General features: G+C 50.1%; 1 protein-coding gene across 2 annotated transcripts in view; it reads right to left on the bottom strand.

The window, feature by feature from the left end:
* Akap12 (A-kinase anchoring protein 12) overlaps nucleotides 1-19421 on the bottom strand; it is a 70240-nt gene that overhangs the window by 10401 nt on the left and 40418 nt on the right. The window contains exon 1 of one of the 2 annotated variants that reach the window (XM_042691213.1): nucleotides 8962-9064. The exons of the other annotated variant lie outside the window; for it this stretch is intronic. Coding sequence (XP_042547147.1) covers nucleotides 8962-8986 — 25 coding nt within the window. The 5' untranslated portion in view covers nucleotides 8987-9064. Of the gene's footprint in view, nucleotides 1-8961; nucleotides 9065-19421 lie in introns of those variants that run through there. 2 annotated transcript variants of the gene reach the window in all.

The raw sequence follows: 19421 nt of genomic DNA, 5'->3' as shown, positions 1-19421 counted from the left end.
GCCTGGGCGCTGTCGCTCAGATCTTCAGCTCAAGGCGAGCGATCTACCACTTGAGCCACAGCACCACTTCCGGTTTTCTGGTGGTTATTTGGAAACAGTCTCACAGACTTTCCTGTCCAGGCTGGTTTTGAACCATGATCTTCAGATCTCAGCCTCCTGAGTAGCTAAGATTACAGGTGTGAGCCACTGCTGCCGGCTGAAACATATTGGCTGAAACATATTTCCTTAACTATTCCCTTTACAAACAAACAAACAGCTCACTATGAAACACATCTGCAAGGGATTGAAGTAAAAGGATTTTGAGGACGCTCACACCTATAATCCTAGCTACTTAAGAGTCTGAGATCTGAGGATGGCGGTTCAAAGCCAGTCCAGGCATGAACATCTATGAGACTCATCTCCAATTAACCACCAGAAAATCAGCTTAAAGTGGTAAAGCGCTAGTCTTGAGCAAAAGAGCTCAGAGACAGCATCCAGGCCCTGAGTTCAAGCCTCACAACTGGCAAAAAAAAAAAAAAAGATTATGAATTTCAGGCTTGGCTGGGCTGTAGTGAGATCCACATGCTAACGAGGGGAAAGGGGGAAAGGGGAATAGAGACACAGAGAGAGGCCAAAAGATCTCCCACATGAGTTCCAGGCATGGTTGTACAGACCTATCTTAGCACTGGGAGGTTTAGGCAGGAGGATGGTGCAAGCACCTTGGGCCACTTAAGTAAGATGCTGTCACAAACCAACAAACATCATTTGTGACCAACTGTAGACTTTGTATGTAACAAAGAAAAGCGACCAACCACAGGAAACAGAGAAATAGGTTGAAGGAGAAAGAAAACCCAGATACAATTTTTTTTTCTGTTCAGAGTATCTAGAATGTTCCTAATCTTCTACAATAAGAAAATGCTATGTTCACATGTGTTCTTACTAAAAACCAACAGGTGCTGACCAGCAGTAGCTCGCTGTAACTACTCATTCAGGAGGCTGAGAGCTGAGGATTCAGGTTCAAAGCCAGCCCAGGCAGAAAAGACATTGTTATGTCCAATTAACCACCAAAAAGCCTAAAGTCAAGCTGGCGCAAGTGGTACAATACCAGCCCTGAATGGAAAAAGCGAAGGGACAGTGTCCAGGCCCTGAATTCAAGTTTCAGTACTGGCATAAAATTATTTTTAAAAATGAACAGGTGATTGGTGTTAAGTCTAAATATTTAAAGTGAAGTACTCTTATTCACATTTAAGTACACTTAAAACTAAGTGTACTTTCATGAACTGTTTCTTTAAAAGTTCCTCAATTAGGGCTGGGAAGGTGGCTCAGTGGTAGAGCGATTGCCTTGCATGCATGAGGCCCTGGGTTCCATCCTCAGCACCACATAAACGGAAAAAAAAGCCAGAAGTGGCACTGTGGCTCAAGTGGTAGAGTGCTAGCCTTGAGCTGAAGAGCTGAGGGACAGCGCCCAGGCCCAGAATTCAGGTCCCACGACCAGACCCCCCCCACCAAAAAAAAAGTTCCTCAATTCAAAGGCATTCTCTCCCTCCCTCTCTCTCTCTCTCTCTCTCTCTCTCTCTCTCTCTCTCTCACACACACACACACACACACACACACACACACACACACACAACTAAAACACACAAACAACTATAGCTGCAAACACTTCTAATGCAACAGGAGACATGACATTCCGTGATAAGAAGGTGGGTGGAATTGCTGGGAATACACTAAGGGGAACCCCAAGCCCCAGCCTCGAACTCCACAACAGAACCTGAACTCAACAGAACCTCAACTCCACAACAGAGCCTCAACTCCACAACAGAGCCTCAACTCCACAACAGAGCCTCAACACAACAGAGCCTGACCTCCACCACAGAACCTGAACTCCCCAGAACCTGAACTCCCCAGAACCTGAACTCCCCAGAACCTGAACTCCCCAGAACCTGAACACGGGCATCTCGGCCCCAGCCCTGTCAGGAAGAGGAAACGCAGGCTTTCGGCCCCAGGATGGAGAAAGCCAGGGAAGTTCACAACCTTTTCTGCGGCTCCCGGTCCCCTAAATCCATGTGCATTGGAAATGCTTTTCCTAGACTGTCCGCAGCCCACGGGAGAGACGGAAGCGGCCACGCGCAGTTTGCGGTGACCGGCGCGGGAGCCTCGTTCCGACCCTCAGGAACCTGGAAACCTGAAAAAAATCACACCCGGCAACTTGGACCTACGGAATCCTAGCCCCTACTCCTGTCCGAACCTTCCAGAAGGGACCCTGCTCGGCTCTCCGGGATGGGGCCTGGCGGTTTCTGCGGGTCGCATACCCAGAGATCGGCCTCCACACCCGGCCAGAGCTCACACGGGGGTCAGGCCCGGGGGGGAATCTTCTAGAAGGCCTGGTGGGGGCTGGGCGGTTTCAGGAGGTTCCAACGGGCGCGGGCTCCCGCCTGTAACTCGGGCCGCCGGTGGCAGCGCCGCCACTGAGCAGGACGGACGGAGCCAAAGCCAAGCGGGCGCAAGGCCCGGGGTTCGAGCCCAGCCACGGCACCAAAGAAAACTGCCGAGCGCCGTCCACGGCGTCCCGGGGCTCTCCACCCCAAGCCAGCCCAGACCCGCACCCCAGCCCTGCTCCAGGCTGGGCCGGCCCCAGCCGCGGAGGGGTCGCGCCCGGCATCCCTCGGGCAGCAGCCGGGTTGGACGCAGGCTGTGCGCGGCTCGGCCCGGGGCACACGGCCCCTCGGCGCGTCCCGGGGTCCCTCGGGAGGACCAGCCCCCGCCGTCCCGCCGTCCCCGCCCAGCGCGCCGCCACCGGGGTAGGCGCAGCGCGGGGCGCGGCCGCCGGGGGGCGCCCGACTCACAGCAGAAGTTAGTCCACCAGGGCATGGCACGCGTCCCGGCCCGCAGGGGCAGCGCCGCCCGCCTCGCCCCGCTGCCCCATCCCCGCCGCCGCCGCCGCCGCCGCGCGTGAGCTGCTGCGGGCAGGAGGCCGCGGGGCACCTGATGGGGGCGCCGGGGCCCGCCGCGCACGTCACAGAGGCCGGGCACCTGCGCCCGGCTAACTGCCAGGGAAACGGCGCCCACCCCCGCCCCGACGTGGGGGGGGGAGGCCCCGCCCCACCCCACCCCAATGGGGGGGCAGGCCCCGCCCCCCAGACCCACCCCATCCCACCCGGGGAGGCCAGGCCCCGCCCCCAGACCCACCCACCCCCACCCAGGGAGGCCAGGCCCCCCCCTACCCCCCTCCATCCCAATACCCCAACCCACCCACGCCCACCCGGGGAGGCCAGGCCCCGCCAGTGTTGGGTGAAAAGCAAACTGGTAAATTGCTGCCCAAGAGAAGGGTGAGCACCACGCTGTTGGGTGACCCCGCAGATCTGTAAGACCTGAAGTCTGCAGCTCTATTTCGGGTGTCCTTGGAGGTGGATGGATCGTTTTGGCAGCAGAGTGCGCCAGGCCTCCGGCCAGGCTATTTCAGAGATGGTGCCCAGTGACTCTATCTGCCAGGGTCAGCCTCCAACCCTGATCCTCGCATCTCAGCTTCTGGAGTAACTAGGATTGTGACTGTGAGCCACGGGGGGGGGGGGGGGGGGGGGTTGAAATGCTACAGCCTCCAGCCAGAACTGCAGGTGTCACAAATTCCTGCTGCCAAGTGACTTCCTTGGAGGCAGAGCCCTAGGGTCCCCGCTGGCTTCTAAACTGCTGAGCCTTCTCCAGTCACTGGGCAAGGAAGACCTGTGGCGGCCTTGTTGGGGTTTCTTGTTTTTTTAAATGATACTCATCGATTTCTTACCACACTCCAGCAATCCACTCACATAGATCCAAAGGGAGTTGCAAACTTAAGTTCAAACAAACAAAAAAAAGCTGCATATGGCTGTCAATGTTTATTTCATAACAGCCAAAATGTGGGTGAACCTAGGGTGTCGCTCACGCTAAGCACTCTACCACATGAGCTGCACCCCCAGTCCTCAGGATTTTACATTTTAGCCATGACATTATATTAGAGGGGGAGGGGGAAGGGGAGGGGGAGGACCCAAAAAATGGTTTTTTTTGGTTCTGAAAATAAAACTTCATTTTCAGTTTTTTTATCAGTTCCAAAAGTCATCTACCTGACATGCACAAGACTTTAAAACACAGGAAATTTTCTATAAAAACAGCATCCAAAGAGACCCCCTGTGTAGTGGCTTTTCCTCAAAGCGCACCTCTCCTGATGTGCTTAAGTTCAGCCCCCAGAGCCCAGTGCACGCTCAATCTTCTGTGACAAATCCCCGAGCCAGTGTGGACAGCAGAGGGCAGTACTGGCCACGCTTCTGCTGCTGTCCTGGAGGGCCTACTTTTTCCTCCAGCTTCCATCAGAAACATTTCGAGGGAAGAAAAAGGGAGGGGAGCCCACACCTCAAGCCCTGTCCTTTCCTGCTCTTTATGTGCCGTGTAAACACAAAGGGCCTTCACCCCGCTTTCCACTCAGGCAGTCCCCCAGTGTGTGTGGCTCTCCTCTTCCCCATTTTCTCTATTTTCTACCTATCCAAGGGTGCAGGGTACCCCAAGTATCATTCTACATTTCCCCGGCACTGGCTGGAGGGAAGATCTTCATTCCCATCCACTGTCCACACCTGGCCGGTCAGACAGAGCAGCTTCGGTGTGTCATGCGCACAGAGCCCAGCATGGTAACACCCTGGGAAGCCATCAGCTGCATGAAAAGAAAAAGAAAAAGAAAAAAACAATTCTGGTGGCTCACACCTGTAATCCTAGTTACTCAGGAGGCTGAGATCTGAGGATCACAGTTCAAAGCCAGCCAGGGCATGAAAGCCCCTGAGACTCTTATCTCCCTCCAATTAAGTAGCAAAAAGCTGGAAGGGGAGGTGTGGCTCAGGTGTTCGCGTGGCAGCCTTGAGTGAAAAAGCCAAGTAAGCATAAGACCCTGAGTTCAAGCCTCAGTGTGTACATCAAAGGGAGACGGGGGAGGGGGAGGGGAGAAAGACAGAGATGAGGGAGAGTAACAAGACAGAGGAAGAATAATCTGGGACTTTTTTTCCCCTTTAAGGGCTTAAAAGAAGAAAATGAAGTAATATGTCCCACCATATTTTATAAAATATTAATGTTTTTATCTCTATTGTTGAGTTTCAGTGACGTCAATTTTTAGCAGTAAAAGAAAAGGCGTGCAACAAGGCTAAAGTTCTGGAGTTCCTTTTGTTCAGGTTTAGAATAATCTCGCTCTGGGTCCGCAGGCCCTGCGGGCCGCTCACAAAACATCTGGAGCTAGTTAGCCCCCCCCTCCCCCACCCCGGTTTGGAGCACTGTCCTGGAATTGTTCCAGGAATTCTCTGCATTCTAAATCCATGCTTTATATCCGAACACTCCCAGCTCTGCCCTCACGAGCAGGAACCTCCACGGGGAGTTGTTCAACTGGAATTCTAACTCAGAGAAGCAAGCCCTGGGCCAGCAGTGCCCTGGGCTTTTGACAGTGATATGGGAAAACATCTGGGCAGACATAAAAGTGTAGGTGCTGGTAGCTCACCCCAGTAATCCTAGCTACTTGGGACTGAAATCTGAGGATTGTGGTTCAAAGCCAGCCCAGGTAGAAATGTCTATGAGACTCTAACCAGCAAAAAGCTGAAAATGGAGCTACAGTTCAATGGTAGAGCACTAGCCTTGAACAAAAAAGCTAAGGCAGACAGCATCCAGACCCTGAGCTCAAACCCCAGTAACACACACACACACACACACACACACACACACACACACACACGAGACATTACTAAACAAACACCAGCCACTTAGGGCTTAGAAGAATGCGATCTTTAACACAGTCCTCTATGGCTTTGTTTCTTACACGCTATGAAATCTTGGGCAAATTTCCAAGCCTGAGAAAACCACTTCCATGAGGAAAGGAGGACGAGGCAGCCACCGTTTGCAGGATTCGGAAGAAAAGCAATCAGGATGTGAGAAAAGTACTTTGTAGATGTTCGGGATGCTAGCAACTTCATGTCTCAGAGGTTTCTAGAAAACTGATCTGCCTTCATCACAGACAGCAAACAGCCTCATGCAGTATGCTGTGGGTTTTTTTTCCTCTTGTAAAAGGATTTGCATAGAGAAGCCCATTAAAAATCTTCTAGACCGAGCATGAATGTGGGGAGCCTCTTTCTCACCCCAGTTTACTCTAGAGATAAAGAATCATGCTATCTTGAACGCTCATAAGACTCTTGCCAAGCTTACCTAATATCAAGACTTTTTCCTAATACAAACAACAGTTCGGGGCCAGTGTGTCAATGATGTGTGCGTAGGAAACAGCCGAGACACCGCCTTGCGGAAGGTGCCAGCAGTAGGCCCTGAGTGCTGTCCCTTAGCTTTTTTGCTCAAGACGGGTGTACTACCACTTGAGCCACAGCTCCATTTCTGGCTTCTTATTGGTTAATTGGAGATAAGAGTCCTGCCCCGACCCACGATCCTCACACCTCATAGCCAGGATTACAGATGTGTGCCACTGAGTACAGGCGTGTGCCACCGCCCAGCTCCCTCTTTAATCCAGGTGTCGTTTCTAGGCTCAGCGATTGCTATGGGGAGCTGGGGAGCAGCACTGGAGTAACATGTGAATGAGCGATCGTTTCTTAATGAAAGTCTGCTTCATACGTTGGCATCAGGCGTGGTGGGGGGGCTGACGCTGAAGCACTCCCTCCCCAAATCCACTATACTCCAACCCTCCGCAAATCCACTACTCCGACTGGAAACCTTCCCTCTTTAGGCAAGTGAGCCATCCCGAAAGCCGGAGAATCACACCACAAGACTTGATTCACAGTTCATGCCGGTTCCCAAAGCCCTGGCTCCTTTGCACTCTTAAGCAATTGTTACTACATGACCACAGACTTGAAATCTTCCCAATCAGGATAACTTACAGAGGAGAAAACCCACAAAAACAAAAACACTGAAATTATGTCTTCCAAGTAAGAAATATCTTCTGGCTGTTAAACGTTTGTGTAGTTTCTGATTTGCCAGGGAGAAAAAAAAAAAGCCAAATCATGCCAACCAGTACCATCTGCAGCCACACTGGAATAAAGGTAAACTGCAGAAAGCTCAGGTCCAATCATTTGAGGTTGCCTTTAAAAATAGTTCCCCCAAATGCTTCGGCTCCTTACCCCACTGAGATTATTCCAACCAGAACTACTGATAAATAGTAAACAAGGAATCCTTCCTTCCCATAACAAAGTCAGCTCGTGGCAAGCTGATCAATGGTGAATATAATCATCCCATTGTACACAGGGCCAGAAAAAATTCAAGAACTTTAGCTGGGCAGCCATGGTTCATAATTGTAAACCTAGCTACTCAGAAGACTAAGATCTGAGGATTTCAGTTCAAAACCAACCCCGGGCATGAGACTCTTATCTCCAATTAACCAGCAAAAAGTCAGAAGTGGAGCTGTGGCTCAAGTGGTAGAGTGTTAGCCTTGAACACAAAAGCTCACGGATAGCACCCAGGACCTGAGTTAAAACCCCAGGACTTTCAAGAAAAAAAAAGAACTGGAAGTCACCGTGACTCAGAAAATCTACGGGGCAGGCAGCCTTGGGCTGGACCTGTATTTACATATTTCATTCATGGAACAAACTAATGACTTGGAAGAACTAGAGTTTTATGAGGTTCCCCCCCTCCATTCTGCCTATTTAATTATAATTTCTAGTTATTACCTAAAAGCCCATGCTGGCAAGTTGCAGACAGGCCAGACAGCCTGGGGAAGAACTTTGACAGAGTTCAGGGTAAACAACCTAATCCATAGGAAGCGCGAGAGAGTTTTGGTGTGGCCAAACTTTTGCATTCATTTAAAATTCCACCAAGGGAACAAGGCTTTTCCAAAGCAGTCACGTTGAGAAAAGGTGTCAGTCCTAGAAAATCCTAGAAATTCCATTCTGCACGTTTAAGAAAACACAGGGGGATGGAAAGGTGCCTTAGGGGTAGAGTACTTGCCTGGCATGCATGAAGCCCCAGGTTCCATTCCTCAGTATCACATACACAGACAAAGCTCAAGTGGTAGAGTGCTAGCCTTGAGCAAAAGAAGCTCAGGGATAGTGCCCAGGCCCTGAGTTCAAGCCCCAGGACTGGCAAAAAGAAAACATGGGATTGGAAGCCAAGTATCTTAAATATTTAAATAAAGGATGTTCTTATAATTCTAAATTAGCAAATCAAGTTTAACAGCAGACAGGCTCCCTGGGTGCAGCTGACCACAGTCACTTTCCCAAATGGGGGAGAGTATAAACTCACCCTTAAAAATTTTTAAATAAAATGTAGGGCGCCAGTGGCTCTCAGGAGGCTGAGATCTGAGGATCGTAGTTCAAAGCCAGCCTGGGCAGGAAAGTCTGTGAGACTCTGATCTCTCATAAACCACTAGAAAACCAGAAGTGGTGCTGTGGCTCAAGTTGTAGAGGGCTCGCCTTGAGCTGAAGAGCTGAGGGACAGCGCCCAAGCCCAGAGTTCAAGCCCCACGACCCACCAAAAGAAAAAGGAAAAAAAAAAATCTTAAAAAATAAAATAATTTTAAAAAATTACAAATCTGACATGAGTACGCATTTTTCTAGAAGCAGGCATTTGCTATCACAGCTCTTACATCCAGATTCCTAGAAAGCAGTTTTTAAACTTTTTTTAAAAACCAGTGCCTAAAGGGTATTGTCTGGAAGCTACCAGTATGTTCCAGTAAGTGCAGAGCCTAAATTACCAGGGCTGAAACTATTTTACTCAAAGTTCCCTCAAAGCAAGGCACAACGTCAAGAACTCCATGTCTGGAAATCATGTTAGAGGGAGAGAGCGTCTGAGCTTGCAGAAGCAAGTTGCAAATAGGTTCACCCTAGCCTGACCGAGGGTGTCCATTAAGCTGGTGGCCGGGGCTTCCCTCCACGATGCCCCCTTAACCAAAGGATGGGGTCTCTTCCCTCTCCCTCCCTCCACCCCCACGGGCAGAGATCAAATGCCCGAAGCCACAGCCGAGAGGCCAGGCGCTCTGGTTTTGCCTACCGGTGATGGTGATGGTCCCCAGCATGGTTTCGGGGTGCAGCAGGGCCAGCCCGGAGTGGTGGGAAAGACCTCAGTGGAGCTGGGCGGCTCGGAGGACAGGGAGAGGGCGCAGCGCCCTGGGAAGTCCAGCGAGCAGTGTGGCGCGGCCACTTCCCGGCTAATTATAAGAGGCATCCCCCCCCCTTCCCGCCCACCCCTGCCCTGCACCTCCCCGCCCTCCCCCAGTCACGTGCTCCAGCCCCAGGCGACAAGCCTCTGGAGCCCAGGGAGGGTGGAAATGTTGCTGAGAGAGAGACAGACAGACAGACTTCACCCCTGCAAGACTCCCCTCCTCCGACTTCTGCATGGCAAATCTTAAAAGTGAGGCAAAGAAAATAACCATCACATGGAGATGAAAAAGTCTCTTTGGATTTTGTTCATAGGGTGCTGGGTGCCGGGCTGCAGGCGTGGTGAAGGGCTGGCTAGGTGCAGAACGCCGTTTCCCTTTTCCACACCCACCGCATTGTGTGGGTTACCATCTGTTTCCTACACGGGTCCCCCAACTCTCAGGAGCACCCTTTCCTGAACTCTTGGAGAAACTTTGTTCTTGACATTTGATCCCTTTTTTGCAAGAGCAGAGATACTTCAGCATTGTATCTGGGTTAGGGGTGTGTGTGTGTGTGTGTGTGTGTGTGTGTGTGTGTGTGTGTGTGTGTGTGTGTGTGTGTGTGTGTGTGTGTGTGTGTGTGTGTGTGTGTGTGTGTGTGTGTGTGCGTGCGTGTGCATAGCAGCTATCATGCCTCTCATGGTACAAGCCTACGGCACAGAAATCAATCAGAACTTGTAATAAGAGTTCAGAAATGCAGCCGGCCGCAGGATTCAGGTTCTCGCTGGGGCCGGGGCTTGGAGGCTCCCTAAAGACAATGATGAATGAGCCAGTGTGCGCTCTCTGCTTTGTGAAGCCAAAGTGGGGGAGGAGGAGGGGATCTATCGTGTCCCCTGGTCCCTCCTGTCTTGGCATCTTTCTCCTATTGATCATGTCACCCCTTGCCAATCTGACTCCCACAGCCTTGGCTCTTCCCAGAAGACAACGCACCACAAAAGTGTAATGGTGATGGGAAGGGGGGAGGGAATTACTACTCTTCTCTTCAGAAGATCTTGTTCATTATGAAGGCTCAGAGGCAGGGGCCTCAGTAGGACCAGAGCAGGCACCGGGAATGCAAGCATCCGGATGAGAACTGTTAAGTGAAGGAACCACTGAAGCCAGGCAGAGCTGAATAATACAACACCGCATGGCTCCTTCTGGCCACCAGAGGGCGTGATTTACCGCGCTCAGCCTGGGCTGAGCAAAGTCAAGGCCATTTCAGTGTGGGTCAGTGACCACCAGGATTCAATGATCTTGCACAGCTCTGCCACCAGCACTTCCTTTCTGTGAGTCTAAACTTTAGGAAAGATGAGCAAGAGCTGTGCCGTGGAGCTGGGTGAGCAGTAAAAACCTTCCTGGTCATGTACCTTGGACCGCCAACATTTTTTAAAAATAAGTATTGCCAAGTGCCAGTGGTTCATGCCAGTGGTCCTAACGACTCAGGAGAACTAAGGATCTTGGTTCAAAGCCAGCCTGGGCAGGAAAGTCTGTGAAACTCTGATATCCAATTAACCAGCAAAAAGCTAAAGTGGACCTGTGCCTCAAGTGGTAGAGCACTAACCTTGAATAGAAAAAGGTACAGGACAGTGCCTTGGCCCTGAGTTCAAGCCCCAGTACCAACAAACACACACACACACACACACACACACACACACAGAGTAAATATATTGCTGTATATTGCTGTTCAATTTTGGCCATTAACTACTTCTTAGCTGGGCGCTGGTGGCTCACACCTGTCATCCTAGCTACTCAAGAGGCTAAGATCTGAGGACCACGGTTCAAAGCCAGCCCAGGCAAGAAAAGTCCATGAGACTTATCTCCAGTGAACCATCAGAAAACCAGAAGGGGTAGAGCGTTCACCTTGAGCTGAAGAGCTGAGGGGCAGCGCCCAGGCCCAGAGTTCAAGCCCCATGACCAACAAATAAATAAACGTTTCTTCTTTTTATGACATGGGTGACAATGTAACACATCTGATGTGAGATCTTCAAAGAGACAGCAAAAGATGTGGGGCGAGCGATGGGTCGCCAGCACATGGGGGGGAGGGGGGACTCCTTTAAACATGGAAGTAGAGCACCCTCCTTTGATGCTCCTCTGTGAGGAACGCAGGCCAGTGCGCAGCCGTCAGCGTCTGCAGGGCTTACAGAGCTGAGCCGTGCATCAGGGAAGAGGCCGGGAGAGAGGCGGCCCCTCTGCTCCGTGGACCAAGCCCGCCACTTCCCTCTGGATGATTCCATTCTGTTAGCTTTGGTTAAAACAGGATTTTTAGAGGCAGACATCATCGCCCAAAGCAAAAATGATACCAAAATGTTTACCATACCACCAACCGGTGGATGGTGGAAAAGAAACTGTTTTCCCACCTCTACCGCTTTGCTCCACAAATAGTTGCCAAGTTCTTGCTCCATACTGATTGGGCTAAACAATTTGGGGTACAATCGGCTGTCACCCCCGGCCCCAGGGAACTCAGGCGGAGTGGGAGCCAGGGCCGAGGGTTAGCTCACGGGAGGAGCAGTTTGGGGGGGGGGGGGGGGCGTACCACACAGCTACAAGTCCAGACCTCGACGGGGCGGCCGGGCGGCGGGCGGCCAGTGAGACCAGAAACCCGACACTGAAGGGCGATTTCAAATGACACTTGAAAAACAAATGAGTCCAGCGGACATTTATTGAAAGTTACACGGACAGGCAGGGAAGATCAGGAAAAGCAAGTGAAGCCTCTCCATACACAACAATCGCAGACGTGGCCTGAAGGCCAGAGGCTCACAGCTGCCATCCTTAGCTACTGAGGAGCTGAGATCAGAGACACCCCTCACGCCCAGCTTTTGGCTGGTTAACTAGAATTGGGTGTCTCTCAGACTTTTCTACCCCAACTGGTGTTGAACTGTGATTCTCTAGATCAGTTTCCTGAGTAGCTAGGATTACAGGCCCGAGCCACTGGCTCTCAGCTTATCTTTTTCTATAGTCCACACTGACCTGGCACTCTTGATCTTTCTGTCTCTGAGATTACAGGCGTGCACCACCACACCTTAGGCTTCTTTAGATTATGAATAGCACCTAATAGTATGCAATTGTTAATGGTTGAGCTACAATGTTTAGGGAATAACGACAAGATTGGCACATGTTTACTGCAGTTATATGACCCTCTAAAACTGCTCAACTCCCAGGCTACCTGGGCTGACTGAGGGTCGGGTGTGGAATGGGGGGGGGGGGGGGCACAGAGGCTGATGTGCCCGCAGGACACCGCAAAGCAGGTTCTCCTGCGTTCTGCCTATTTCCAGTTCTCGGGCCTGTGCTGTGAACACAAAGAGAGATAATTGAATGTTATGGTCCAGATGCACTGGACGTGTTTGCATAGGTATGGTTATTTCAACTCTAAATCCTCAAATAAATCATCTGAAGAACGGGGAACTTTAAAAACACTTTTAGAAAGCGAAGAGCATTAAACAACATTAAAAGCTCAAGAAGCCAAGCGCAGTAGCAAAGAACTTATCATCCCAGCTCGACTCGGGAGGCTAAGCTGGAGGCTCACCAGCTCCCGGCTGGCCTTGTCTACATAAGGAGAATCTTCTCTAAACAAAAAAAAAAAGGAAAAGGAAGCTAGGCACCCTGGCATCTGGAATCCCAGCTTAACCAGGAGGCTGAGATCTGACGGTCAAGGTTCAAAGTCAGCCTAGGCAGACAACTCTGTGAGACTACTATCTTTCCAATTAATCAGCAAAGAATAGGAAATGGAAGTGTGACTCAAGAGGTAGAGTGCCGTTGTGAGCAGAAAAAGCTGAGCAAGCGCAGAAGGCCCTGAGTTCAAGTCTGGGTACATGCAAAGGAAATAAGAAAAAAGTAAAGGAACTAGGAGGGAAGAGGGTCAGAACGAGAGCTCTCGTCTGGAATCTTTAACGCCTAAAGGATTCAGGAAAAGAAGGAAAAAAGAAGAAAAGCCAATCCTGCCCTCTCCCATCTCCCCTCTCCCCCAGATGAAGGGCTCTGGCTGTCTGGCTTGCAAGACCCTAAGCAACAGCTGCTGAACTTCTCTCGGAGACAGATTCAAAATTCTAGAAGCTTCGGGGAGCCACACACGGGTTCCCGGGTTGACCCAATGTTAGGCTGGATAGCAGCACATCTGGCCAGGTGACCTGACAGAACACTAATGCGTGTGAAACACACTCAATGGAATCCCTCCCAGCCAGGGTCATTTTTAGGGCCAAGATTCTGACAGTCGCCAGGAAAACATAGAACCATTTGTCTCTCAAAACTGAGAATACTGCTGGGTGCCAGTGGCTCACGCCTATAATCCTAGCTACTCAGGAGGCTCAAGCTACTCAGGAGGATCAAGGTTTGAAGCCAGCCCAGGCAAGAAAATCTTACCTCCAATGAACCACACAGAGCTGGAAGTGGAGTTGTGACTCAAGTGGTAGAGCGCTAGCCTTGAATAAAAACAGCTCTGGGACAGCAACACCCAGGCCCTGAGTTCAAGCCCCAGGGCCGCACAAAAAAAAAAAAAAAGGAATACTGAGAGTAAAATCCAGCTGGCTTGGCAAGCTTCCACCCAGCATATTCTAGCACATTCCAACTGGAAATGTGCGTGTGCATGTGTGTGTGCACATGTGTGCGCACGCGTGCATGCATGTGGGCAGAGGCGGGGCACACTCGCTCTCCAGCAGAAACTTTGCCTCCTTTTCTGGAGAAATTTCCCCCAAGTCCTGGAGGACGATGCACCGGAGCCCGGCTGGGGCAGGAGCCTGGGCGGCCCTGTGTCCCCGCCTTCCGAGCCTTCTCAGTCTCCAATCTGTCTTCCCTGGGAAACCATGGTGGCGGTGGCATTCCGGGCTCCGGTGTGGCCCCTTGGGATTCCCCAGTGAAGTCCTAACCTTCAGTCTCCAGCTCCTGGTGGCATGTGCAGAGAGGGTGATTTGGGGGAACAACTGGTACTGGGAGTGGAACTCAGGACCTTGTGTTTGCTGCAAAGGTGCTCTACCCCTTAAGCCATGCCCCCAGCCCTTCCTACTGGCCAAGAGCCAGCCTCCTAGTATAACTCTCTCTGCCCCCTGGGCAGGTGAATTATAGGCACTAGCCACCATGCCCTGTTGGAGACAGGGCTTGGCACACCCGTGCGTGCATTTGCGTGCATGCGTGCTGCGTGTGTGTGTGTGTGTGTGTGTGTGTGTGCGTGTGCGCACCAGTCCTGGGGCTTGAACTCTCAAGGCCTGGGTGCTGTCCCTGAGGTTTTTGCTCAAGGCTAGTACTCTACCACTTGAGCCACAGCTCCACTTCCAGCTTTTCAGTTCATTGGAGACGACACCGCTACTGATGTGAGCTGCTGGCACCTCAGTAGCAGGGCTTTTAAAGAAGCAGGGAAGGAAAGGGAGCTGTGCAGGTGGTAGAGGGTCAGCTTTAGAGCAAAAAAAAAAAAAAAAAAAGGGCTGGGAAGGGTGGCTCAGTGGTAGAGCGCATGCCTTGCATGCATGAGACCGTGGGTTCGATTCCACAGCACCACATAAGCAAAAAGGAAAAAGCCCAAAGTGGTGCTGTGGCTCATGTGGTAGAGTGCTAGCCTTGAGCTGAAGAGCTGAGGGACAGCGTCTAGACCCAGAGTTCAGGCCTCAGGATTGGGAAGGAAAAAAAAACAAAAACTATGAGAGGACAGGCAGGAAGCGTGTCATCCCCAAGCCACGAAGAGGCCTCGGGAGACAGCTCGCTTGCCAGCGTCTGGTGGGTGACCTCCAGCCTTCAGACAATGGGCAGATAAACACGCGCCCTGTGATTTTGTTAGGCAGCCCTAGCCGGTGGTCAGAGGCACTGTCTGTGAGGCTCAGCCGGTTCTAAACACTCCGTGAATACGCTAAGACACTGGAGAGCTAACAGCTCATTCAATTAATTGAATCTACCATGGAGCAAATTCTCACCTCAATAGCTAATGCACACACATTACTGGGGGTCGGGGAGAACAATTTGATTTTAAAAAAAAATCAATCAACAGTACTCAGCAATTTGAAAAAAAAAAAAAATGTACAGTACTCAAGAACAAGCCCTAACTGGTAGGCTGAAAAATTAAATTTTATCCCTAGAAACTACACTGTCAGTATGTATCAAGGTATGCTATTTGTTTTTCCATTTTTCTTTTCTTTGGCTATAGGGCTTTGAACTCATGCTTGCTAGGAAGGAGCTCTAACACTGAGCCATGGTCCTAGCCCTTTTTTGCAATGGTTATTTGGAGACAGGCTTCACTTTTTGCCTGGTATACACGTGACCTCATTCTGCCTATGTCATATACCGTATAACAGCTGTGATTAATGGACTGTCCCACAATGCCCAGCTTCCTTCCTTTGAGATGGAGTCTAAAGAGTACTTCGCCCCGGCAGGTCTTAAACCACAGTCTCCGACTCCCAAATAGCTAGAATTACAGGCATGAGCCACTGACACCTGGGTTATTCAAGTATTCACTTAGCTAACATAGGGAGGGTATGTTCTAGAATATATCATTGCCAGAACCACTTGGAGGTTCCATTTCTCGTGAAATTCTACCTGTTTCGCCCTGAATGCAACTCAGTCCTTCACAAAACATTAAGATTTTCTCTGACAACTGGGCATGGTGGCTCACACCTGCAATCCTAGCTATTTGAGATCAGAAGGATCGTAGTTCCAGGCTAGCCCTGGGAAAAGTCCACAAGACCCATCTTAACCAATAAAAAACTGGGCATGATCTATCCTGAACAACAGGAACCAGTATACAAGGACACATGTACCTCCATGTTCACTGCAGCACTGTTCACAATAGCCAGGATATGGAAACAACCCAGATGTCCCACCACAGATGAATGGATCCAAACACTGTGGTATCTATACACAATGGAATATTATGCAGCCATTAGAACGACAAAATAGGGGCCGGGAAGGTGGCTCAGTGGTAGAGTGCTTGCCTTGCATGCATGAGGCCCTGGGTTCGATTCCTGAGTACCACATAAGCAAAAAGAAAAAAGCCTGAAGTGGCGCTGTGACTCAAGTGGGAGAGCGCTAGCCTTGAGCTGAAGAGCTGAGGGACAGGGCCCAGGCCCAGAGTTCAGGCGGAAGGAAGGAAGGAAGGAAGGAAGGAAGGAAGGAAGGAAGGAAGGAAGGAAGGAAGGAAGGAAGGAAGGAAGGAAGGAAGGAAGGAAGGAAGGAAGGAAGGAAGGAAGGAAGAAAATAATGGCATCTGCAGGGAAGAAATCATGTTGAGCGAGGTAAGCCAAGTACAAAGAGACAAACAGCACATGGTCTCCCTAATAAGTGGATGTTAAATCCAAAATGTTAGGTGATACGACAAAATTAATAAGACTTAAGAAACAAAGGACTTCCACTCATCTGGTAGAATCACTACTAAATAACCCCATGCTGCTGATCACATGTATGGTATATATGTGCACACCGGAGGGAAACCAGGAGGACGACACAGAACTAGAGGGAATCAGGGCAAAACATACAACAGCAGAACCATCAGCTGCACTGGACATTGACCAAAAGGAACTAAGCAAGTAAATGGCAGCGATGGGAGGGAGGGAACAAGTGGGAAAGAGGGAACAGCTGATGCTATGCAAAAGGAAAGAAATGTACATACCACCCAAGGTGGAAGAAATAACTGTATTATCAAAGCTCATAGAACTCACAAATGTTTTTTTTTGTTGTTGTTTTTTTTGGGTCCGGTCATGGGCCTGAACTCTGGGCCTGGGCGCTGTCCCTCAGCTCTTCAACTCAAGGCTAGCGCTCTACCACTTGAGCCACAGCGCCACTTCCGGCTTTTTTTTTTTTCTGCTTATGTGTACTGAGGAATTGAACCCAGGGCCTCAAGCATGCAAGGCAAGTGCTCTACCACTGAGCCACCTTCCCAGACCAGAACTCATAAATGTTATAGACCCTGATAGACAATTTGCCCCATGAAGGTTAGAATGTGTTTGTGACTTTAACTAAGCATCACTATCCCACAATACTGTGAAATTTGGGGAATTTATGTAATCACTTAACCACAATAAAGAATTAAGAAAAATAACTGGGCGTGGTGGTATGTCCCTGTCATCCGGGTTACAAGGGAAGCAGAGATAAGATCATGGTCCAAAATGATGGGGGGGGGGGGGGGAATATTTTTTAAAAAGCACAAAGCCCTGAGGTTCAATCCTAGTCCCATCAAAGAAAAAAAAAAAACAAATTTATGAAGCAAATAAGATAGGTGCCGAGATCTAAATGTCTGTGTCTTCTCCAGATTTCCCTGTTGAAACCCATCCTGGAAGTGAGGTGTTTGGGGGTGACTGGGTCAGGAGGGCAGAGCCCCTCCTGCAAAAGTCAGGGCCCCTTCCAACCTCCACAACTGTGAGAAACAGCCTTCTTCTGCTGTGCAGCAACTACCCAGGATCAGGTGTTTTGTTGTTCAGCCCAAATGAGCTAGCAGTATGGTGGAGTAACAGAGGGGTGGAACCGTTCCTCAGGGACCTCAATCGTGGATGCTTAGATGCTGACTGTCCCCAGAGGCGCCAAAGGCACCATGGGCCGGCTGTGCTACTGGCGGAGGCCGTGGACTTGGAGTAGCAGGGGCCCAGCAGCAGGACTGTGACATCATCACGGCACGGCCCTGAAGGGAAAGGGAAAGGGGGCCCCAATCTCCATCCTGCTCCTCGTTTGCTTCCTGCCCACGAAGTAGGGTATCTTCCTCAGCCGCATCAGGAGCTCACATCAGCAGGCCACCTACTGATCTTGGACTGGAACGTCTAAAACAGCGATCCAAAGCAAGCCTTCCTCCTTTTTATTGTGGTAATAAAATACCACAATAGAGAACAAACACACTTATCTCTGCCCCGCATTCAAGGACACTGGTCCACACAAGAGAATGAACCTTGCTGGACAGCGGGAGGAACCTCTCACAATGACGAGATGGAAACACAGTGCCTGTAAGAGCTGCGCAGCCGCAGTGCGCGACACCTGTACTCCACCACCCCCTCTGCTACAGCCCTGGCCTTTCAGAAGCTCGCAGAGCACAAGCACGCTGGAATAGGCTGCTGTGGCCGGATTCTTTTACAAAGCTGTTCGTTTTATTCTTTTATACCTAGATGACTCTGTATACATTGCAGAAGCAAATTTCCTTTCTTAAACACTGCATGCAGTTAAAACTGGCAGGCTGGAATAAAATAATTCTTCAGCTCTTAAAGTAGTTTATAAGACTAGATTGACAGGGAGAGGGAACATTAAGAAAAAAAATTTTGGTGCCAATACTAGAGCTCGAACTCAGAGCCTATCCCTGAACTTTTGTGCTCAAGGCTAGTGCTCTATTATTTGAACCATGGCTCCCCTTGCAGCTTTTGGGTAGTTAATTGGAGATCAGAGTCTCATAGACTTGCCTCCCCAGGCTGGCTTCTAATCTTAATACTCAGATCTCAGCCTCTTCAGTAGCTAGGATTACAGGTGTGAGCAGCCAAAGCAGTACTTGTTTAACCACAAAAGCATCATACCTGTAGCAGAGTTCCGCCAATGGCATGAGTGAATTAGACACCTACGCAAGAAATATTTCCATGGGGCAAGGCAATGAATGAAAACCCAGTCCTAGCCACTGCACACCACGGAGCTGACACCCAACTTCAAGGCCTACTCTGCGAGTTCTCCCTACACTTCAAAACAGGACCAGACAGGATACAGCCTAAGAAAACGGCCAGCGGTAAGACTGTAACAAGAAGTACACTTTTATTTGATGGCGTTACTAAGAATTCTTATTTAACCTCTGGCGGGTCAGGGCTGGATTTTGGGTTTCTTGGCAACCCCTGGCATCCAGGCCAGCGGTTGGCACCTGTGTGTGGCACCGTGAAAGGATCTGGCTTTGTGACAGCACAAAGCAACAAGGGAGAGGGCTACGAATAAGACCTGTAGGGCTACAGTGTGTGACTGTACCAGAAATGAACTGCACATGAACGTTAAAAGGTTGATAATAGAGAATACTGCTGGGTGCCTGCTACTCACGCCTATAATCCTAGCTACTCAGGAGGCTGAGATCTGAGGATCAAGGTTAGAAGCCAGATAGGGCAGGAAAGTCTGTGAGACTTTGATGTCCACTTATCTGGCCAAAACCTGGAAGCAAAGCTGTGGTTCAAGTGATAGAGCACTTAGGCCAGAAAGGTAAAGGACAGCACGTAAGCCCTGAATTTAAGCTCCAATACTGGCACAAAAATGATAACAATTACTACTACTACTACTACTAATAATAATAATAATACTGTGAACCCAACTCAAAACTGGTTTCATTTATTCAAGTATTTGTAGAGTATGTGCTATGTTCTAGATACTATTCCAATCCCAGAGGATTCAAACAACAAATCAAAAGCGCCCCTTTCCC

This window comes from Dipodomys spectabilis, unplaced genomic scaffold, assembly GCF_019054845.1.
Source record: "Dipodomys spectabilis isolate Male_0828 unplaced genomic scaffold, ASM1905484v1 ptg000001l, whole genome shotgun sequence".
Taxonomy (NCBI): Eukaryota; Metazoa; Chordata; class Mammalia; order Rodentia; family Heteromyidae; genus Dipodomys; species Dipodomys spectabilis.
This window is presented reverse-complemented; position numbering and strand designations above follow the sequence as displayed.